Source organism: Hylobates moloch, unplaced genomic scaffold, assembly GCF_009828535.3.
Source record: "Hylobates moloch isolate HMO894 unplaced genomic scaffold, HMol_V3 SCAFFOLD_6, whole genome shotgun sequence".
Taxonomy (NCBI): domain Eukaryota; kingdom Metazoa; phylum Chordata; class Mammalia; order Primates; family Hylobatidae; genus Hylobates; species Hylobates moloch.
In genome coordinates, this window is record NW_026652281.1 from 120,202,728 (window position 1) to 120,226,645 (window position 23,918).

Sequence of the window (23,918 nt, forward strand, 5' to 3'; positions counted from 1 at the left end):
TAGTTGGCCTCTCAGAACAGTGTTTGGCTTTTGTTTGCTACATAGTGCTTGTCAAATGAAGGAATCAGCTTATCAGGCTGCATCACGAGCCTGTAGGATTTGGATCCATGAAACATATGTGAGATCACCAAGCATAGTGCTCCCCAGTGAAAACAGGACTCATCGAATGCCAAGACACTCAGTCATGGTTGATTACCAGACCACAGAAAACCTGGCAGAGCTGGCATGTCAGTAGCAGACACGTACATGTATTTGATATGCACGCTCACCCATAGCTGCCTTGGAGACAAGGTGCCGTCAGCAGACCAGAAGTTGGGAAAAATTTCTGATAGGCTTAGGATCTGGCTGGCACTGTTGTCAGGAATAACAATAATACTACAAAATATATTTATAGTGCTTTTCAGTTTTCAGAGCCACTTGAAACAGTTTTCAGAGTGTTTCATTTGATTTTGGCACTAACCCAAATCATAGCACTTGGCATACTGTACTATAGTTGCCCATTTTCTTCTCTGATTCCTGCTCTAAGCTGTAACGTAGGTCAGGCCCACACCTGTTTCTTGTTCACTATTGTTTCCCCAGCACTTGATGGTGCTCTTTCCAGGTGTGTGATAAATACGGCTCGAAAGCATGATGAGTGCAGGGCAACCATCTCCTACATTTTCTAAATGGGGGACACTGAGGCTGAGAGGGCGTGAGTGGCGTGTTCAAGTCTGTGTGGCAGTCTTTTTTTTTTTTTTTTTTTTTTTTTGAGACAGCATCTCACTCTGTCACCTGGGCTGGAGTGCAGTGGTGTGATCTCCACTCACTGCAACCTCCGCTTCCTGGGCTCAAATGATTCTCCTGCCTCAGCCTCCCAAGTAGCTGGGATTATAGGTGCATGCCACCATGCCCGGCTAATTTTTGTATTTTCAGTAGAGATGGGAGTTCACTATGTTGGCCAGGCTGGTCTCAAACTCCTGACCTCAAGTGATCTGCCCACCTCAGCCTCCCAAAGTGCTGAGATTACAGGCATGAGCCACCATACCCAGCCTGTGTGGCAGTCTTAACCTGTAAGCTCCTGTTCAAGCCTGGACCTTTGGATTCAAAGTTCAGTGCTCTTTCTGTTGAATCAGTACCCAGAAGAAGGAGCATTGTATTCATTGTATGAGGGTGACAACTTTGCAAGAAACATAGAAAAATGGGAGACTGCAGCTCCCTCCACATAGGATTTGCTCCCCCTACCTACACTTGCTAACATCTGCTGTTTCTTTTAGGATCCACTGAGACCTCCTCCGGGGAGCCTTCCCTGCTGCCCTGCCCCTTGACTGGCTTAGGTGCCACTATTCAGCACTACTACAATAGCTGGTGCTCATTTCTGTCATTGTACTTAACAACAGCTGCTGCTGCCCATGGGGGCTCCCTTGGTGCCAGACACTGAGTTGAGAGCTTCACGTTTCCTCACAATTGCCCCAGGAGGGAGGCTGTTCATACTTCATTTTTCAAGTGGGAAACTGAGGTTCAGGAAAGTCATCTAACTTGCACAAGGTCACCCAGCTTGTAAGTGGCTGACCTAGAAATCATCTGACTCTAGGCTGCTGAGCCCACCACACCCCACTTAACTAAATACATGATTTTTTTTTTTTTTTTTCAAGGAGTCTCACTCTATCAGCCAGGGTGGAGTACAGTAGCGCAATCTCGGCTCACTGCAACTTCTGCCTCCCGGGTTCAAGCGGTTCTCCTGCTTCAGCCTCCCAAGTAGCTGGGATTACAGGCACCTGCCACCACACCTGGTTAATTATATTTTTAGTAGAGACCGGGTTTCACCATGTTGGCCAGGCTGCTCTTGAACTCCTGACCTTAGTGATCCACCTGCCTCAGCCTCTCAAAGTGCTGGGATTACAGGCGTGAGCCACCGCGCCCGGCCGTTTATCATGTATCATGATAAATACGTGATTATCAGACATTTCTATACCAGCTTTCCCCCACTGGACTGCACACTCCTCAAGGGCTGGGATGAGGGCTTATTCCTCTTCAGCATCTAGTACCTTTCCTGGCACCAAGGCAGCACTTACTAAATACTTGTTGGGTGTATGAGCAAGAGAGGCAGTGAAGAGAGCTGTGGGAGCCCAAGTGAAAACAGGGACTGCATCAGCTTCTTGGACCAGCCTGGGACCTCCTGGGATGCGTTGCTTTTCGTGACTGGCGTTCTGCTCTGCTGGCTGTGATCAGTGCTCCTGCACGTTGCCCTTGCTGCTCAGAACAGACACTGTGAGCTATGCCTGGAGGCTCATGGCCCTGGGGCATCTTCCCCACACCTGGGGCTTGGCTCCCTGGGCGAGAAGGAGAGTTTTTAGCTGCAAGCCATTGGGTGGCCACTCCAGAAGACATCTGGAAGGAGGAATCTGTGGAGGGTTTCTTGGGCCTTTTCTTGTCTGAAGTAATTTGCTCCCTTTTATTTCCCATTTAAAAAATCTGGAGTTATTTCCAATGTTTGGTAATTCCACACTTCATTTGTTATTGTGGGGAAAGTCCTGTGCTGAATTGTTTTCATCCCTACTCTTAAAACTAAATATAGGAATGCCTCATGTCAGCCTGCATTTTGTCCCCACCCAACCCGCTGACACTGCCTCTCACCAAGGTCACCATGACCTCCCTCTCAAACCTCATGACCCCTTTTATGCCTTGTTTTACTTGATTTCTGGCAACAATGGTCATTGTCAAGAGCCCTGTTGGTTTAAAACCCTCAATTTGTTTTTGTCTTTGGTGGCACCACACTCTTAAAGTTTTCTGGACATCTCTGTGTCTCAAAGGAGCCTCCTTAGAAGGCTCCTTTTCCCTTAAAAGTTCTTATTTCAGAGAGTCAGATTTTAAGTGCTCTCTCTTTTTTTTTTTCATTTTGAGATGGAGTCTCGCTCTGTTGCCCAGGCTGGAGTGCAGTGGTGCGATCTTGGCTCACTGCAACCTTCACCTCCCGGATTCAAGCGATTCTCCAGCCTCAACCTCCCGAGGGGCTTGGACTACAGGTGCACACCACCACACCCAGCTAATTTTTGTATTTTTAGTAGAGGCGGGGTTTCACCATGTTGGCCAGGATGGTCTCGATCTCTTGACCTCATGATCTGCCCACCTCAGCCTCCCAAAGTGCTGGGATTACAGGCGTAAGCCACCTTAAATTCCCTTCTTAACTCCAATTGATCTTGTCCCTTTCTATAGTTCCATTTATCTGCAACATGTCTGTGTTGGTGCATTTTGTCACTGCTATAAAGAAATACCTGAGACTGGGTGATTTATAAAGGAAAGAGATTTAATTGACTCACAGTTCTGCATGGCTGGGGAGGCCTCAGGAAACTTAGAATCATGGCAGAACAGGAAGAGACATGTCTTATATGGCGGCAGGCTAGAGAAGTGTTAGGAGCGAAGAGGGAAGAGCCCCTTATAAAACCATCAGATTTCATGAGAACTCACTATCATGGAGCGTTCACCCCCATGATCCAGTCTCCTCCCACCAGTCTCTCCCTAAACATGTGGGAATTACAATTCAAGATGAGATTTAGGTGGGGACGCAGCCAAACCATATCAGTGCCAAAAACCATATCCAGATCTCCTACCTGTTCTTTAGGCCCATCTACCCAAATGTCTGCCAAGCCAGTTGACTGTCATACATGAATGGTTCCCCTTCCTCCCCTGCACCCACACCTGTGTGTCTCCCTGTTTCCATGAATTCCATCTGGTGCATGGAAACCTGGCCAGCTTCCTTTACTCATCACTGACTTCTCGTCGATGATCAAGACCTGTTGATTCTGTTCTCACAGCAGCCTACCAGTCACCATCCCCACTGCCACCACCCCAGCCCAAGCCTTGGCCATCTGGCCTTCCTGACCCTTTTTACTGGCTCACTCTCTATACTGAAACCTGTGGGATTGTTCTAACATGCAAGCTTGAACACAGCACTCTCCTGCATAAGAGACTTTGATGACCCCCATGGATAGTATATACTCATGAATCCTTTTATTAACTGGGAGGCCTGGGTGACCTACTCTGGCTTGCCACTGCAGCCTCTGTTTAAACTCTTTACTTTGACCTTACTGTACTTGTTGCACTTCTGCAACCTTGCCCTGTTTCCTCTCACCTCTGGGGAACACTGTGTTCTTAAACATCACTTCCTTCAGAAAGCCTTTCCTGCTTCCCTATCCTCACACCTTCCTCCTCCATGCTCCCTAGACTTGGTGGGAGAATTCTCGTGTGTTCGGGAAGCATCATCCCCAGTGGGGCACTTATCAGTGTGTTGTCATCACCTGGTTATTTGTCTCATTCTCTGAGGGCCAAACCTGTCTTCTCAGTTGTATCTCCTCAGTGCCAAGCACAGTGGCCGAACATAGTGACAAACATTTATTTATACGTGACATGAATGAGTAAACAAATGAAATGCACTGGAAGAGATTTCTGGACAATTCATTTTGCAAAAAGAGGAACTTTAGCTCCCCACTTTGGAGATGCCAGTGTCTTTGAGATGTTAAGATTTTTTGTTTTGTATTTGTTTTTTAATTCTTTAACTATGTTACAGGTTTAGCAATGCCTCCGATTCGGGAATTTGTTTAAAACTCCCCAGTGGCTTAGGGTTGCACATAGAATAAAATCTAAACTGTTTCTCATGGTACATGGTCAGCCGTTGTTTACCTGACTTAACTAACCTCTCCGACCTCCCCTGACGTGGCTGCCTCCTTGGCTTGTATGCTCCTGTGCTTATTCTTGTCCCTGTACAAAGCACATCCATTCTCGCTGTGAGGCCTTAGCAGCACCTGCTCCTGCTGCCCCAGAAGGTTCTTCCCTGATCCTTACATGCTGTAGCCTCCCCTGACCCTTCTGTCCTCACACCCATCACTGTCTACCACATCACTCTGTGTTATTTCCCTAATGGTAGTAAAAGTTGACAACTCTTACTACCCTTACTACTGTTAACTCATCTCAGCTATTATTCTGGAGGAACACAAAGCACTCACTCGGCTTTGGTGCTAACCCATTGGGAGTTGGCCTTATCCTGAACAGTTGCAAAACTCACCCACAGTTCATCATCTGCTGGAGAGCAGCTTGCAGATGATGAACTGGGAAACTCCATCGCAGTTTCCCTCTGAAATGTTCGTGCCCGGTAATTCACTCATTTGTCTCTCCTCATGACACTAAGCTCCATGAGAGTAAGGCCTGTCCTATCTTGTGTATTACAGGATTCTCAGCACTTAGGACAAGACTTGGCTCTGATGCTTCCTAAATATTTGTTAAGTGAATCCATTTTAGTTTAAAAAAACAATAAAACTTGGTTTGTTGATAAGCTACGAACTCCTTTACCCAAAGCCTGTCATTAACATGGAAGATGCACAAGATCATTTATTATCTACCCTAGCTAATTGGCCTAGGAGATAATTCACGTAACAATTGATTTTTATATACTCATTGCCCTGAAATTTCCTGGCTATAAAGACAAATCCTTTGCTCTATGTGTGTGGTGGCCTGGCCATGCCAGTTCTCTTAAGTAAACAGTCACTCTGTCGTTATCCACCCGATTCTCAAAATCAAGCCCCATGTAAATAGTTATCTCCATAAATCCTGTCAAGAAAATTAATTTTTAGGGTATAGTCATTGGTTTTATCATAGTCCTCCTAATCCTGTGTGACATAGATCCTTTGGAAAGTTGGTGCTACCAGTTGGGAAGTGCCCCAGCAGGCCCTGTGGTTGTCTGGCTTTGTTGACTATCTGAATGCAACACGTTGACAGCAGGTTAGCTGCTTTGGTTTTAGGGTTATTCTCCTTATGCCTCATGCAAATGAAAAGTGGCCCCCCCCAAAAAAAAAAAACCAACTCGTTTCCTTTCCTAGATAAGGCCTGTAGGGGAATTTTGACTGTTCTTGGTGGCAGTATAATCTCACAAAAGATGTATAAACACAGTGCTTTGCCAAATATTTACAGAGCTGAGGGGCAAGAGGTGGGTTGGCGTAGGGCCAGATTAAAATGTCCTGGAAGGTTTTCTGTGATTCCTCAGAATGCCAAATTCATATACATGGTCTCCTCACCTGTGAAATGGGGCTAATGGTAAGACCTGCCTGCTGATCTTGTCGTGGAGATTGAGGAGATAATGAGAGCCGTGTGCTCCGTGACCTGCCTGGTAATAAGCCTTCGGTAAATGTTAACTCTTAGTATTATTAGCTCATCTCAGCTACTATTCTGGAAGAACACAAGGCTCACAGCTTTGGTGCTAACCCACCGGGAGGTGGCCTTATCCTGAACAGTTGCAAAACTCACCCACAGTCCATCATCTGCCGGGGAGCAGCTTGCAGGCAACTCATTTCTTGAGCTCTTCCCTGCCCACACGTACTGTGAGTTGCCAAGAAAGCAGCAGCTGCATTCACCAGTGGAAATTCCCCCGGGGCCTCCTCGGAGGCCACCCCTACCTGTGGTTACCAGGGGAATGGCTTCCTCCACCAACTCCTTAGTGTCCGATGTAGGTCTTTGACTACCAGTGTGAGTCCTGTGGCTCCTCAGCAGTGTCTCTGCGCCTGTCTCTGTCATCCTCCTAAGCAGGCAGAGATGCTGGTGGGGAATATAGTAGAAGGGACTTGGGGAAGGACTCCATTTTCTTAAGTTTCAGTAGAAGTTTGGATAACCTGTAGTTTTGAAAGATTGATGCTCCTGCCTTCTTTCCTCTCCTCATGAAAGCCACATGGTTTGAAGTTCCCTTTGCCCCTGTTCAGAAACTCTGACCCTTGAATAAAGGGATAAAGTATTTAGATTCTGAAAGTTTCATGGGGGAAAGGGGTTAAGGGAAAGCAGCGTACGTGTGCAAATGCTGACAGTCTGAACATTACATTATCTATTTCAACAAATAAACCTTGGACCAGATCAGGCTATCCAATACAGAGACAACATTGATCTTTCAGGAGGGATTTGCCAAGTCCGAAATGCCAGCTGTCCCTTCCTGCCCGTTAGGGGGTAGAGAATGCCTCTTTTGGACTAGCTGAAATACTCATTACAAATATTCAGGCATCCCTCTAACCTGAATTAATGTATTATTGCTTATCCTTTTGTCTCTCCCTTACAAACATGTATAAGGAGCATTCCCTGGTGATTCCCTGAGGGTTATGGAGGGACATTTTACCTGCCAGAGTGTCTCCAGCATCACAGCTGGAGGTGCCGTGGGTGGGGGTCTGTGTGCCTGTGTGTGCGCAGCATGTGTGTGTCTACTATATAAAAGCTCATTCATTCCCTTGCTGTAATTCAGTGTTCAGACTCAGCTTGCTGACTGATGGACTGGAGGAAGCCAGTAATTCTTAATTCAGGAGAAGAGGCTAAGGGAGAACAAATCTACCCTCCTGTCTCTCATCGGTCCCCTTGTTCTGCAACACTGGAGTGGTTCAGAGAAGTCTCCTCTTAGAGCTTTCGTTTCTTTTGGAGGGATGGTTTGAACCTAGACTGGATCTGCCCCATTTTTGCCTTAGCAGTCTCGATGAGTTCATTGGACAGAAGCAACAAAATCCATATACTCAAGAGACTGAAAAAGGGGAGAGGAGGGAAGGAACGTGTGAGGCCAGATTGCCCCACTGGGGATGGGATTATAAAGGAGTGAGACCTTTCTGGCAATACGTGTTGAAAGCCTTATGATGGGCTTATCTTTTGACTGAGCCACTGCACCCCTAGTATTTATCAGAAGGAATTAATGAGAGGTCTATGCAACAGTGAGTGGATTTTTACCCCTGTATTATTTACAATAGTAAGAGAAATAATTTAAATGTCCAACAATACTGATGGTTGGGTAGTTATCACACAGCCATGAACTACAATGCAACTACTGAAAATTATGTTGCTGATAACTGCTTATTAATATGGGGATATTATATAACAAAACTACTTTGTTGAAGAAAACAGAGTGAAAAAGTATGTAAATTATGGTGTCTTTTAATGCACAAGATGAAATATGTATGGATGCGTATATACACATAGAAAGGTTCTAAAATAGCCACTAATATGTTAACTGTGGTATCTGGAGTAGGAGTATTGATAAGTTTGGTTTGGTTTTGTCTTTTGCCTATTATTTTTGAACAATAAGTATGAAGTCTTTTTATAGCTGGAAACAACAAAGTTTCTTTCTGTATTAAGAAAAAAATTTCTGCATTAAAAATATATGTTATGGGGCATCCCTCCTTTTTTTCTTTTACCAAAAACAGAGGAAGTAGAAAGAAAGTAAGCTGGCTTTGAATATTTGAATTAAGCAGAGCCCTGGAGTCCTCCTTGTTTATTTTTGCTTTTCCAAAAGCAAATTTTTCCAAAAGCAAAAAATGGCTGCACACACCCTAAGGCTATTTATTTCCTTCCTTAACCACTACTTTATCCGATTCAGCAAGTATCAATCCTTGCCCTTCTGTCAAGGGAGCACTTTCTGTTTACCAGACACGGTGCCCACCTCTTGATGTATGTTAACTCCTGCAGTCCGCACAAACACCCTTTAGGGTAACTTTTACCCTCGTTTTCAAAGGAGGGGAGTGAGGCAGAGTTGTCACAAGGCTGGCGAGCAGAGGAGTGAAGCTTTCTAGCCACGCTCTGCCTGCACTGCCCCTCCCTTGCTTTCCCACTTGACCTTGCATCCCCGGTGGGAAGTTTCTCACTGATTGTCCTCTAGGCCTGTCTTCCTAAAGGAGCCATCCTATTTAAAAAGCCAGGATGTAGCTGCTTTGCAGAGATGAGGGCAGGGAGAGAAGTAAGAAGAGGCCATGGCTCAGAAGGAAAAGGAGCGAGGAAAGCTATTGCAATGGCCCACCTGCCACCCTCAAGACAGTCAGCCATTCTCAGAAGCCTAACATTCAAGGATCCAGTCCAGCCTACCTTGTCCAGCTTAGGAATGGGAACTGTTTGTCACCCACCTTGTGGAATATTATAATATCACCTTGTATAATAAGAATGAGCAGTGCCATCTCTGGCAGCATTTGTATGAAACATATGTGATGCTGCTTTTAAGAACGTGGAGTCCAAGGATAAAGCCAACCCCATGGAGGAAGTAATGCCCTGTGACTCTGTCCCTTTCCCCCAACCGCGTCCCCACTCCATCTGCACATGAGGCTTCTAAGAAGCCATCCACAGCAGTGCCTAGGGACTCAGACTCCTCACTATGCCACCATCAGTATGAGTGTGGACTGGGAGGTACTGATTCTTCCCCATCTTCCCAGGCCTATTTGCTACAACATCAAGCCTCTCTTTGATAACACCAGCTTTTCTTTGAGCAAACCAATGGAGAAACAGACATCTCCTGTTTTCCTGCCCTGAAAGAAGAGTCTGGGGGCTTACTGAAGTTTCATAAATGAGCCAGAGCTCAGGATTGACACCTCCATGTGAACATGAAATTTTGAGCTTTGGGCACAGGTAATTTGATACCTGTGGACCTATTTGCCACTGGTAATACAACCTGAGCACCTATGAACTTGTCTGTGTACATTTTCCACTGGGGAGCTTTGCTGTGCAGACACAGTGACAAGGCTGTGCTAAGACGGGAAGTAATCCTAGAATGAAAGCTCTAGAACCTGAGATGTAGTACTTTTTCTCTCTTTCCATTTGGTTGCATGATGATGCAATTCTGTCTTCATTTTCACTTCTGTGTGGATCAGTGCCTTAGGATTTAGAGATGGTACAAATACCAAGTCCTTAAATCTACTCTTCATTTTAAAATAAAAGCAGCATTTTTTCAGGACAAGCCAAGCGTATTCTAATTATAACAGCTACCATTTAGTAAACACTATATGCCAGGCTTTAATATACTAAGTATATTGTATGTATTATCTCCTTTAATTATCACCAATCCTATGAAGTGTAAGTATCATTAATGATCCCCATTTTGTAGGCAAAGAAAATGAGGGACACAGAGGTTAAGTTGCCCAGGATGACACAGCTAAGTGGCAGAGCCAGTAATTGAAGGCTATCTGACCCTAAACTCCTGCACTTAACTGTTAATTCAGTATTCTTAAGAATATTGTTTTCTTTTAGAAATCTGCTTATCAAGTATGACAAGTTTTCTCTGAAAACAGATAACCCATGAAACTATTGAGAAGCTTCCAAGCCATTTTTTCTTCTTTTCTATTTAATGTGTATTTATGAGATCATGGAATGGGATTTCACCTGTTTCAACAGCTTCTAGGGCAATTCAAGCAAATTTTCTGGAAGTCTGCTTGGTTTGTTTCAGGCATTTCCTGGTCCCTTGTGTCTGCCGGGCTTGTGGAGGAGGCGTGTGGAAGCTTTTTTCTGAGCCATCCGCCCTGTGGAAGCCACACAGGCAAGGCCAGAGGAGAACAGTGGCACAGGCATTCAGAAAAGCCCAGGTTCCCGACGTCAGTTTGCCTGAGGTCAGGCGGAGCACCAGCACTTTCTGGCTCTCAGAAAATGACTCAACCCCTCCAACCTGCAGCTTACCCCTGTGCAAAATCAAGGCTGCCCTTGCAGGACTGTTGGGACCAGTCAGTGACAGGGGAGTGTCCAGCCTACCTGGCATGTCATAAGTGCACTCTATCCATTGGGAGCTGTTATTTTAGAAGCAGGACTTCGTGTTGTTGCAATGTCTTGCCTCAGCAGAGAGAAACATTTTGCTCTTGACACTGATTCCCCTTTCTCAGCTGTAAGGAGGCCACAGCCCCCTTGATTTTGAACCCAAAAATGGAAAACGAGAGCATTCCATCTCACAGAACACTTTTGCAAACTACACCAGCCCAGTCTGATCCCTCTCTTCTCAGAATCCCTACAGTTCTTTTGTCCAAATCTCAGATTAGCACTAAAAGTTTATTAATTCAGTGGATAAGAAGCTTACACATATTTCCAGAGCCAAAAATAATAATAAAATCTGTGCAAACAAATAAAGGGTTTTAGAGGAACAAAGTAATCACAACAGTGTTTTGCTACTAAGTACAATACATGGGGCATTCACACTTCCCAGTCATTTCCAGAGCTGACGTAGAGCACAATAGGAATCAAGATCAGTGGTTCCCATCTCTGGTTGCTCATCAGAAACACAAGGCCAGAGCAGGAATAGTATTTTGAAAATATAGCTTCTTAGGCCCCAACCCTGCCATACTCATTCAATTTCTTGTTAATGTGAGGACTTGCCATTTTGTAAAGTACATTTGATTTTCTTTCATTTTCGTAATTTGCTGAATTGTCATTTGTAATAGTCCTTCCCGGAGAGGAGTCTCCCTTCCTTTCTATAGTTTTCTGGGAGAATGACAGAAAGTTTGAGTATATGTAGAGTACCACTTTGTCACGAAAAGGCTGGGTGACAATGTTGGAAGAAGGAAGAGCTGACAGAGACATGCTGTGGGGTTTGGGGGATGACATTGTGGAAAGTTTACCCTCACTAACATTTCAGGTGGGTATATTTGAAAGTGTAGACTGATGATTTCTGACGGGAACTGAATGAGCTTGTAACACTGTGACCATGAATACTGTTGCAAGTGAATTAACATAAATATACTGACAAAAAGTGAGTAGAACTTTAGAACTGTTACATCTCAGGTAGTGAAAGTGAGGGTAACCTAGAAAAAGGAGGTGCGATAACTGTAGTATCAAACAGTGTGTTGCATCCTGCAAATAGTTAGAGATGTGGCAGGTTACACAGAAGAAGAGAAGTCCCTGGGCTGTTTGTTTGGGGCTTGTGTAGTTCCCCTTTTCCAAAATGGAATAAGTGACATACTTTTTTAAGGGTGCACAGAGACTTCATTGAAAAGGCAAGCATTTGTTTCCCTAAACAGAATAAATTTTTAGCTTTACCAAGAAACAATTTCTTGCAGGAAAAGTATGTTTTGCTGTTATCAGCTACTACTGGGAATTCTGCTACAGACAGGCCAATGTTTACTACTGATCTTCTTTCCACAGTTCTTTCAAAATAGGACCCTTTCCATTAAGTTCACATAGTATTCTGGGAAAAGTCTCTGTGATTAAGCAAAGAGACTGTGAAGGAGCTTAGGCAGAAATGGGGGTTAGCTTTGTTTTAATCCTAAATGTTTAACCATAAAAAAGATGCACTGGGGCTTAAGACAGTGAGCCCTCAGCAGTCTACTTTGTTGAGATCTCAGCTCAGATGTCACCCAAAAGAAGTTGCCCTAGCCACAGAATCCAAATTACACCCACACACCCTCCCCACCCAGGCACCTGCTTTCACACTGCCTTGATTTTAGTTGATTTCATAGCTCTTAATACCACCTAAAATTATCTTCTTTGGTTGTTTACGAGTTTATTTTCTGCTTTACACACTCATAAGTAGTATTTCCTAAATTTTTTCCATTAGATAATAATTAAAATATTATCAGAAAGCATGTACTTCCAATAAGTGTTTGTTTTTATTTACTTAATTATAAAGTATATACCTGCCTTAGTAATTGCTATATTACACACGTTAGAAAACATAAAAAATATAAATGTTATAAGAATCAGCTATTTAAAATGCCAATAGGAGCTTTGATATTTTTCTCCTCCACCAGCCTGTGTTCTCCTCTACCCTACTTTGAAGCCTACTGAACTTGAATGTAAGCTGCCTGAGAGCAGAGGCCTTGCTTGGCTTGTTACCTGCTGTGTTTCCAGTGCCTACAACTGTGCCTGGCATGTACTAGGTGCTAAGTAAATATTTGATTATTAAATATTTATTGTCGAGTAGTAAACAAGGCTAAGGCACAATTCACTCTTCCAGGCTCCTAATAGCTAAGGTTTTACTACATCTTTGGAGGACAGAAGGAGGGAAAAACGAACAAACAAAAAAAAAACAAAAGAACCTGGTTTCTAGGGTTCAGAATGCCTTCCTAATACAGTATGTGCTGAATAAGGATTTACTGTAATGATTCAAATCCTTCACCAAAGAGGTAATTACAGCTTCCTTGGTAAGAGCAGAGCTCAGGCAGACAGACAGGTGGTTTCTAGTTTCTCTTATAACAGATGGCACAAATGGACCAGCTTCTGAAGCTTTTTGAGGAAATTTGCTCATAAACAGTTTTAAATATTTTTCTTTGATATCTTCCAACACATGTTTCTTAAAGTAAAAATGCTTCAGTAGATTGCAGGCAAGGGCACATATTATGAATAGTGCTGCACGGGGCAGGGTGCTTGCAGTTTGCCTGAGTAGCAGGTGCAGCATGTCAGGAACATAAGAGGGAGGCTCTGTGCGCCGTGGTGGCTAGATATACATTGAATTTTTGAAGTGCTTAAGGAAAAAACAAAGCTGTCAACCAAGAATTTTATGATCAGCGAAACTATTCTTCTAAAATGAAAGTGAAATAAAGACATTCCCAGACAATTTCTAGAAGAAAGCATAGGAGAAAATGTTTAGGTTAGGCAAATACTTCTTAGATTTAACACCAAAAGCACAATTTAAAAAGAAAAAAATTAACAAATTGAACTTGACCAAAATTAAAAACGTTTTCCCTTCAAAAGACATCACTGAAAAAATGAGGGGACAAGCCACACGCTGGGAAAATATATTTGCAAATATTGTCACTAATAACTTGTATCCAGAATCTATGCAGAAATCTTACTACTCAATAGGAACACGGTGTCCATAGAATGGAATAGAATTCAGTAATACACATGAATTGACTATTTATATATGCCAGAACATGGGTGAACTTCAGAAAACATTATGCTAAATGAAATAAGTCAGACACAAAAGACCACACAATATGCAATTCCACTTTTGTGAAATATCTAGAAAAGGCAGATCTCTAGAGTTAGAATGCAGATCAGTGGTTGCCTGTGGTTGAGCATGGGAGCAGGGCTTAACTGCAAATGGCAGGAAGGACCTTTTTGGGGTGATGGTGACATTATAAAACTGAATATGGATGATGCTTGCACAGCTCTATCAGTGTTCTAAAAGTTGTACACTTAAGACGGATAAATTTCATGGTATATAAATTATACCTCAATAAAAGCTGTTTTAAACTCTCCCAGGAGTACAAAGCATTCCTTAAATGTTGATAACTGTTGTTGTTTGTATTATTCTGTAGGTAGTGTAGACAAATGATACCAAAATTAAGAGAGAGAAACATTAAATGACTGTGTACACCTTGTTTGAGTGGACAAATATGCTTTTCACTCATTAAATTAGCTCTTCCAAATAATTAAGTAGATCTTGGGAAAATATATGCCACACTTTTACAAGAGGGTATAAAAGGATTAGTGGCCGAGAACAGAAATTTCCAAAATGTGAGCTGTGTGACACTGAGAAAGCTGAAATAGCTTTAAATGGTGCTTGGGTGAACTTTCTTCTATATACTACTAATAATGAGATATTATTTGCAATGGACTAAAGTAGACATTTGTTAAAGAGATCAATCTAAAGAAAATATTAAGAAAATATATATTAAAATTACATGTGATACACAGATGTGACAAACGTCGTGAAGGTGGGACACTCATGACTGAGGTTGGGCACCACCACCCAGGAGCAAGAACAATGCCAGTGGGTGGCTGAGAATGAATACTGAAACACAGGCATTCATCCAAGTTTATGCCCAGTGTGCCTGTCTCCCTCCCAACCAGAAATGAAATGTCTGAATCTCCCCTTCCATCATATTTGTCAGGCCTGTCTTAGGCAAGCCGACAAGTGGCCATATGTGGAGCTGTCGTGACAACACCAGAATGAGAGCTGTACCATTTTATGACATCAGATAATTCTGACTCAGAAACGTCTGCCTTCCCTGTCTGCCAGCAGTCTTACCCTTGGTTTCTCGTAGATCCACTTCCTTTCTTTTAACTATTTACTTGATCTTGTGGAGTCTTTCTTAAAAATACAGTCTTTAGATATTGTCAGTTCTAAGCATTCACAGTGTGCAAGAGATAAAAGAGGGATAAGACAACTCCAATTCAATGTAGCATCAAGACAGGAAGAAAAACACAGCCCTTGAAGATTCCAAGGAGAAAGATTTAACTCACTGGAGAAAGATCAAACTCACTGTGATATCAAAGAAGCCTGAGGAAGGAGGTCGCATTTGAAATGGGCTTTGAGTGGCGGATGAGCAGTGGTTACAGGAAAGGGAAAGGCATTTCAGATGGGAACAGCAGCACCAGCAGGAACATGGAGATGCAAAAGCTTAAAGCATACTCATGGCACAAGTAAAGCCATTTGTCTAGAACAGGGGTAGGTAAACCAAGGCCCACAGGCCACTGGCCCATCCAGCCAGGTGCCTGTTTGTTTTACGGCTTGTGAGAAAAGAATGTTTTTCCATTGTTACATTTTAAATGGTTATATAAGTAGCTAAATAATATTCTCAGTTTTGCCTCTTGGCCTGCAATGTCTAAACTATTTACTTTGTGGCCCCTTAAGAAAAAGTTTGCTGACCTGGAGACCCCTGGGGACTTTGAAGGCAAGTAATGAGGACTGAGAGGGGAGTTGGGGCTCTACTGTGAAAGGCCTTGAAATGAGGAAACCCAGCTAGCCTTAAGGGAAAAAAATGGAAGTCATAAGCTGACATTTGGGGAAGTCTCATGGTGGATCTAACCCTCAGCACATTTGGATTTAAGAACCCAAATTATTATTTTGCTTAGCTCTTCTTCCGTCTTCTTTTTTCATTTTAACTTCATTTGCAGACAGTTGTTGGCCATGTAATATGAAAAAAGATCTCTGGTCACCCTAAGCCAATACATTTCATTGTTGGATCCAGAAAGAAGAGCATTCATATGCAGTAAGCTCTCCTCATCTACGGTTTTGCTTTCCTTGGTTTCAGTTACTTATGGTCAATGACTGTCTGAAAATATTAAATGAAAAATTATAAAAATAATTTGTAAGTTTTAAACTGCACAGCATTCCAAGTAGCATGATGAAGTCTTGCTCCCCGGGACAGGAATCATCCCTTTGCCACACTGTGGACACTAGCCACCCTTAGTCGTTTAGTAGCTACCTCAGTTATCAGATTGCCTCCAGGTATTACAGTGCTTCTTTTCTTTCTTTTTTTTTTTTTTTTGAGACAGAGTCTCCCTCTGTCGCCCAGGCTGGAGTGCAGTGGCACGATCTCAGCTCACTGCAACCTCCGCCTCCCAGGTTCAAGTGATTCTCCTGCCTTAGCCTCCTGAATAGCTGTGATCACAGGTATACAACCACCACACCCGGCTAATTTTTATATTTTTAGTAAAGATGGGGTTTCACCATGTTGGCCAGGCTCATCTCGAACTCCTGACCTCGGGTGATCTACCCACCTTGGCCTACCAAAGTGCTGGGATTACAGGTGTGAGCCACCATGCCCGGCCTACAGTGCTTATTTTCAAGTAACCCTTACTTAACGGTGGCCCCAAAGTCCAAGAGTGGTAATGCTGGCAATTTGCATATGCCAAAGAGAAGCCGTAAAGTGCTTCCTGTAAGTGAAAAGGTGAAAGTTACTGACTGAAGGAAGGGAAAATATATGCTGAGGCTGCTAAGATTTATGGTACAGTAAGATATTTTGGGAGATTACATTCACATAATTTTCATTATATTGTTATAATTGTTTTATCATTATAGTTGTTCATCTCTTATTGTGCCTAAATGTATAAATTAAACTTTACCATAGATATATACATATAAAAAACATAGTATATACATAGTTCAGTACTATTCACGGTTTCAGGCATCCACTGGGCATCTTGGAACATAACCACCAAGGATAAGGGGGGACTACTTTGTTAGACTCCACAGATGAGCAAGGGTCAGTTGTCCACACTGACCACTGTGGCCAGCCTGGATCACATGCCTGCCCCTGCAGTGAAGTCAGCAGGACACTGGACTCACCTGGGTCACTTAGGATGGAAAAGAACTTCTCCAAGTGAACCAGAAGAAGGGGAATGCAAAAATTCTAGAATAAACTGTAACTACATATTCCAGTCTGCCAGAGTAAGGAATTTATTCTACATTCGTTAAGTAACAAGAAGTTTATGAGCAGGAAAATGCTCTTCATTCAACAACATTCAACAAATATTTATTAAGCTATGTCTTTAGCAGGTGTTTGTACTTACAGTGCACAGTAGGATGGACTGGAATGGTAAAAGGTAAAGAAAACAGGCTGGAGATTCTTATAATAGTCTAGGTGAGAAGGCCTTATCCAATGAGCAATGGGGAAGCATTGAAGTGTTTTAAACAGAGAAATGATGTAATCATCAGATTTGAATTTTGAAATGTTCACCAAGAATAGTTCTCTTAAGTTAAGCATTTATATATAAAACCTTTCTGTACTGTAAGTTTGCTTAGTAACTTGTAGACTATCCAGAGTAAATTTGGATCCACCTCAGATTTGAAAAAAAAAAAAATTTGTGAGATCAGAATTGTGTTTTGCCATGTCTATTTTTCATTGACTTCTCTGTGGATATTTGGTTTTGAAGTCCAGGAACTAGAAGAGAATATAAAAATGATTTTCCTTCAGTTTGTTTTTATTCACAGATGGTAAAACTCTTTTTCTCCAGCGGAAAGGGTGATTTTGCTGGAAAATCATTTAAAGTTTTTTCCAGTCAAGTCAATAAGCTCCTCAGAACCAAATGAACAAGGGGTAAAAATCACCACGAAGCTTAGTAAGATTACATTCCTCCATGGCAGCCTGCGCCAGCCATTGTGGAGGGCCAGCGGGAACACAGGGAGAATGTCAGGTTTGTGAATGGTCACACTGAAGGAGCAGGGCCAGGCATGGAAGATATAAATGGAGTAGAGAAGAAGCTTGAGTAGATTAAAATCAGATCAGAGACAGTTTTCCACATCTTTCGACTACTAAATAAGCACCAGAATTAGAGGGAAGGCTGCTACTCGCTTGGAGGGAAAGAAAGAGACTTGAAGACTTTTAGCCTTTTCATCAAATTTCATCTCTCCTTCTCTCTCTGCCTCATCTGCCTTTCATGGTATCCGGGCCAAGTTTCATGCATTTGCAAGAGTTTAACTTAATCATCCTGGACATTGTCCTTGCAGAAGTGCTGCTTCTATTGCTGAAAAGTCGTGAACATAGTGAAATATTGTAGGCTCCTTACTCAAGGAATCTCCTCTCCAGGGTTACCCGTAAGCTGAAACACCTTGGGCCACTGCTGCTAGTTTTAGTTACTCCTTTGTTTTCAGCAGTGGACATTTAGATTCTTATTAAATCTTTTTCCTCCCCCTAGTCCAAACAGGAAATATTCTCTGAAAGTAGACCATATAGGAAAGTATGCCAGAGAGCCAGTGCCTCTCAGCCTGTGTTGTTAACATGTTGTGTAGCTTACTCAGAATGCTACATCAGAGACATCCTCCGTGACGTCCCCCTACTCCAGGTAAAAGGAAGAGACCATTGATTTACTGTAATAAGTTTACCAAAATAAAAAAGTCTCTAAAAGAGTCAACATAATTTCTCAGTGCAGTAGGCAGAGAAACAGTACAAGTTGGGAGCTGCCAACTGTATTATGCAACCTAAACCATGGATTGGTGCAACAAAGGCTGAACTATCATTTTGCCTCTATTAAACATCCTTCTTCTACGGAGTAAAAGTTGTAGTTTGGGTGGCTGGGGAGTTTTTTTTTTTTTTGTAATATTTATTAAGTTGTGGTTATAAAAGTAACATGTTAATTGCAAGAATATGTTTTAAAAGCACAAAAACTTCACGTATGGGGACAAGGGGTGTAGGGGAACTCTGTACTTTGTGCTCAATTTTGCTGTGAACCTCAAGCTACTCTAAAAAAATAAAGCTATTTAAAAGTTACCTTTAATCTCATCACCCAGAGAATGCTACTAATATGTTAAGGTACTTACTGTTCATGTGTTTTAAGATAGGCTTGAACGTATATTAAAAAGTACATGAAATATAAATGTACGTCTTAACAAATGATTATTTAGCAAACACCGCTTAAATAATAGTAAATTATTATTTAGTAACCAGCCCCTCACCCCCCACCGGTTAAGAACTACAACCTTGCTGCAGTCCACATCTCTTGCTTTCTCCTCCCCCATCACAGTCCTCTTCTTCCCCACAAGGGGTCTAATCTCATGTTTATGGTAATCAATTAGTTTTTATTTATATTTTTACCTCATAAATACAGTCCATTCTTGTTATTCGCGGTAGTCATGTTCTATAGTCACTGCAAACACGGAATTACTGAATACTAAGCCGTTGCATGGAGGGGAAATACAGAGTGAGCTTCCTGTAAGCCCCTGGTCACAACATTTTCATCACCTGATCAATACATCACCCTGTTTTATATGTATTTCTGCCTAAAGACACCTCATGTAATATTATTGTTGATTTATTAACATTGAACTTAGGACCAGCAGCACTATTAACTCATGCCTGGAGCTCATCTGACATACACATTTTCTCTGTAAGGCGCATTACAACCTTCTTGTGCTTAGGAACATTTGACAGTGCTTCAGCTATATGCTTAGGGACCATTTTAAATGGCAAAATCACCATCAAAGAGCATGAAAATGTGGTACTAGACAGACCTCAAACAGACACTTGTTTACAGTATGAGAGCTGAAACAAGAAGGCAGAGCTTTGCCTTGTTTGACCTCAGCTGGGAATGTGCCATTGGGCGACTCAAGGTTTTTGCTGCTCTGCACATGTCCTCGGATGACCTCAACGGCACCCCAAGTATTGATTTTGAGGTTACAGATACATTTTAGCAAGTAGGTGAATTTGCAAATAAGGAATATGGAAATAATGAGGGTAGACTGTATATATCCCTAAATGCAATATTTTATTGTTTTGAGTTCGACTTCATTTGCTCAACCATATTTAAGTCATTTATGTTGCTGTAGTTCATTTTCATTGCTGTAGACTGCACCATTGTATTAATACACGAAAATTATTTTTTCATTCTACTTTTTCTAAAATTTTGAATTTCCAGTTTCTGCTTTTACAAATAATTTGCTCTCCACATTCTAATACACGTCTTCCGGTGTACACATAACACACCTTTCGCTAGGGTGTATGTCTAGCAATGGAACTACTGGGTCCGAGAGATTAGTATCTTCACCTTCGCTAGGTAATGCCACACTATTTTTGAAAATGATTGTAGCAATTTACACCCCTCCTGCAGCAAAATATGAGTTACAGATGTACCTCATCCTCATAAACCTCTGGTATTTCCAGCATTTTGATGTTAGCTATTTAGTCATTCTGGTGGGTGTGCAGTAACTTCTCACTGTGGTTTTAATCTGCATTTCCTGCAGCGCAAAAAGGTTGAGTTCCTTTTCTTCTGGATTTTCTCTTTTAACATCCCTATTCAGGTTTCTTGCCCATTTCCCACTTGGTTGTCTTTTACTCACCAGTAAGAAACTTTACATAGTCTGGTTATAAACCCTTTGTTCATTGTATGTTGTAGGCTGCCTTTTTACCCTTTTAATATTGTTTTCGATATGCCCTCTCTATGCCCTACTGGATAAATTCCAACCCCTGTTTGGGAACCTTCAGTTTCTGGAGTTATTTCTTCTAAAATCTTTATTGTTTGCCTTTGGCATTTAGGTCTATAATCCATCTGGAACACATTTGTTATGTATGGTGTGAGGCAGGGGATTCTGTCAGTTTTTTCCATATAGATATCCAGTTATTCTAGCACCATGTATAAAAGAGCACTTTCCACTAGTAGTATAAAATAGTATAGGCCCATGATAAATTCCAAACAGTATAAATAAAAAAGTGAATGTCTAGTCCATATCTGTACATCCAGCTCCCCACTCTCAACCCCCTGAGGCAGTCATAGTTTCTTGCTTACAGATTTTAAGAATCATGTTTAAACATCTCTAGCATTTAAACAGTGGCTTTAGATTATACCCCAGAACAATGAAAGATTGGATGTAGTAGCACTATTGCTTTCCTTTTATTTTTATGTTACTTGAGTGAATTTGTTTTGGCAAGCACAATATCTTCATTATGTAGAGAAAGGCAATTGTACTGCACTCAATTTAAGAGTTATATGCCTAGTAAGGAACTATTGGGATTTCTTAGCAACTATTCAGATCTTTTGAGGTAGCAAATGTTACCATATGAACACTTTATAATGCCCCCAAAGTGCTTTAGTGTTTTCTTACAAATAAATTCATAAATTGTGAAATTTTTTAGTTGAGAGAAATTTTTATTCTAGGAAGTTCTGTTGTGCCTGAAATGTGGTATTGGAAAAGATTGACAGGCTACACTTAGGTTCAACAGGAAAGAATATTAAGGTCAATAAGTATTGTGAGCCACGGTGCACAATAGAAGCATTCTGCCCATTTAACCTTTCTGACACTTTCCCTTGAGGTTTTTCTGTACAATGAACAATTGAACTAGGACGGTTGTCCAGATGTCTTTGTTTCAGATCTGGAATTTTTCCCTCTACCTCATATTTCTGTATTATTCAATAAGAAAAGATTCAGATTATTGACTTGGGGAACATTAAGGATGATGTATGTGCTATTCCAAAATCTTGAATTTTGTTTAAATCATAGAATTACTTGCCATTCCTACTCACCCCATCTAAGTTTAAAGTTGATTTAAAACTTCAGGGCCGGGCGCGGTGGCTCACGCTTGTAATCCCAGCACTTTGGGAGGCCGAGGCGGGCGGATCACGAGGTCAGGAGATCGAGACCACAGTGAAACCCCGTCTCTACTAAAAATACAAAAAATTAGCCGGGCGTGGTGGCGGGCGCCTGTAGTCCCAGCTACTCGGAGAGGCTGAGGCAGGAGAATGGCGTGAACCCGGGATGCGGAGCTTGCAGTGAGCCGAGATCGCGCCACTGCACTCCAGCCTGGGCGACAGAGCGAGACTCTGTCTCAAAAAAAAAAAAAAAACTTCAGAAATTATTTTATTTGTGTAAATAATTTCAACTTTTAGATTCAGGGAGTACATGTACAGGTTTGTTCCATGGGTATGTTGTGTGATGCTGAGGTTTGGGGTACAAATGATCCCATCTCCCAGGTGGTGGCCACAGTACCCAATAGTTTAAGAATTATTTTTTAAAGCTAGAAAACAGAATCACTGCATTGTAAACTAGTCAAGCTATTTTTAAAGTAAATTATTGAAGAAGTATTTTAAAATGCAATTCCCTATTATTGTTAAGACCTTAAGGGGATTTCACTAGTTTCATTAAAATAAGAAACAGAACTCTGTCATTGTTTAAATAAAAATGCATGTTAAATTATATTAGATAAGAGGAAATAATCTGTGCAAAGACATCTGCACATGAGTAATAGAAAAGAACACGGAACAGTCAAGCTCAGGGACATGTGGATTTTTTCTGCTCATAAAGTTCTGAAGTACATACTGAAAATCCAGGAGGTTAGGACTTATATAGGATTTCTGTGTTGTAAAAGCTTGAGTGGACACACATAAGGAATATATGTCTTCAGATTTTCAACAGATAAAAACTGGTTTTGTGTCATTTGGTCTGGTTCACCAGTAGCCAATTTACCACTGTTCCTTTTGGCTCTATTTTCTTGGCTAAAGTTTGATTTCCCTTTACCTTAAGTCAAGCCAGAAAGGGATATTTTCCAAGGAAGAAGAATTCAGTGAAATGGGATTAGATTAGATAGGACATTTTAGATTTTCATGGAATTTTCTTCTCTTTTTCATCATAGGGGCAAAATCAAAGCCGCCCCCTGTTGGTTTAATAGCACCATCCCCACTTAACAGTCTAACCTGGAAGGGGAACTGACAGCATTAAGACCAGCCCTGGGCGGGTGATCCGAGGCTCAGCCCAGGCCTGAGACATATCGTTGTGGACCTGGACTGCAGATCATGGGCCACCGCCTGGCAGAGACGTGCAAATGCCAATTTTGCTGCTTCTCCACAGTCTGACACTGTGGAGACTCTTAGTGCAAGACTCTCAGGCCCTTCCTTGTGTGCCTTATCCCTCCCACTTCATCCTTGTTTTGAAAGTCCTGCACTAAGCTACAAATCCACTCCTTTCCTTTGGGAGCAGCCATACCTTTCAACTAGGGGGTCTCACATCTCCAGGTTGTGGATATCTGTCTCTTTATCCGTCAGCCTGTCTCCTTCCCCACGCGACCCTCTTGTCAAAATGCCCTTTGGAAAATTAAACATTGCTTCCACGTGGAAACAGAACACAGAAAGGGAATTGTATTCATTCGTACATCGCTGAAAAGACCAGGAAAGCAAAGAGTCCAAGGTAACCTCTGAACACTGAAAAAATGTCCATCTAATTTTTTTCTAATGATCATGTTCAATGTTGGTGGTGTCATGGTGAGAAGGAATTCTCAGTGTTGGTGGAAATGCACAGCAGTAGAACCTTTCTGGAAAGCTATTTGGCACGGTATATCAAGACCTTTAAAAGAAACTCCTAGCCTTTGACCCACTAATTTTACTTTCAGGAATTTATGCTAAGGAAACAATTGAGACGCTGGCAGTGATCCTCTACAAAGATGTGAGTTGCAATGCTATTTATAATAGCTAAAGGGGATAGAAGTCTGAATGTACACGATAAGAAAATGGTTATATAAATCAGAGTATACCATACAATAGAACACGCTGTAGCCATTTTAAAAATATGTTATCAAAGGCTATATAATTGCATTGGAAAATGCCTTATTAAGGGAAAAAAAGGAGGGTATTAGCTACATGTGTAGTATTATTCTCCAAAAAAAGGGAGGAGAAATATGCCAAAGTGTTAACAGTGATTATCAGTGGCATAAATTATGTATGGTTGTATTTCTTTTCTTCTTGGTTTTTGGTATTTTCCAATTTTCTACAAGGCCGTCAGTAATTTTCATTATTAGAATTTTGAAAGATTAACTTTCTTCTTCGTGGTCAGCTTACTCCTCTGGTAACAGAACCTGTCATCTTGTAGCAGCTCTACTACTGTGGTGTGGAGACCAGAGAGGGTCTGCCACATCCCTTGTCAGACTGGGAGCCTGCCTGGGCAGCCCTGCCACAGTACGGCAGGCATGCCCTGGCTGGTCCAGCAGATGTTCCATCGTGCAAGTGAGTCACCACAGAAGGGTGTCAAGCTGATGATA

The 23,918-nt window shown here is 41.9% G+C and overlaps 1 protein-coding gene across 11 annotated transcripts in view; it reads left to right on the forward strand.

Annotated features, from left to right (window-relative positions):
- ARHGAP26 (Rho GTPase activating protein 26) overlaps positions 1-23,918 on the forward strand; it is a 477,291-nt gene that overhangs the window by 425,555 nt on the left and 27,818 nt on the right. For 2 of the 11 annotated variants that reach the window (XR_009213838.1, XM_032158223.2), the window contains exon 21: positions 23,274-23,326. The exons of the other annotated variants lie outside the window; for them this stretch is intronic. Coding sequence is in view for 1 of the 2 variants with exons in the window: in XM_032158223.2 (XP_032014114.1) it covers positions 23,274-23,286 (13 nt within the window). In the remaining variant the exon portion in view is untranslated. The remainder of the gene's footprint in view (positions 1-23,273; positions 23,327-23,918) is intronic. 11 annotated transcript variants of the gene reach the window in all.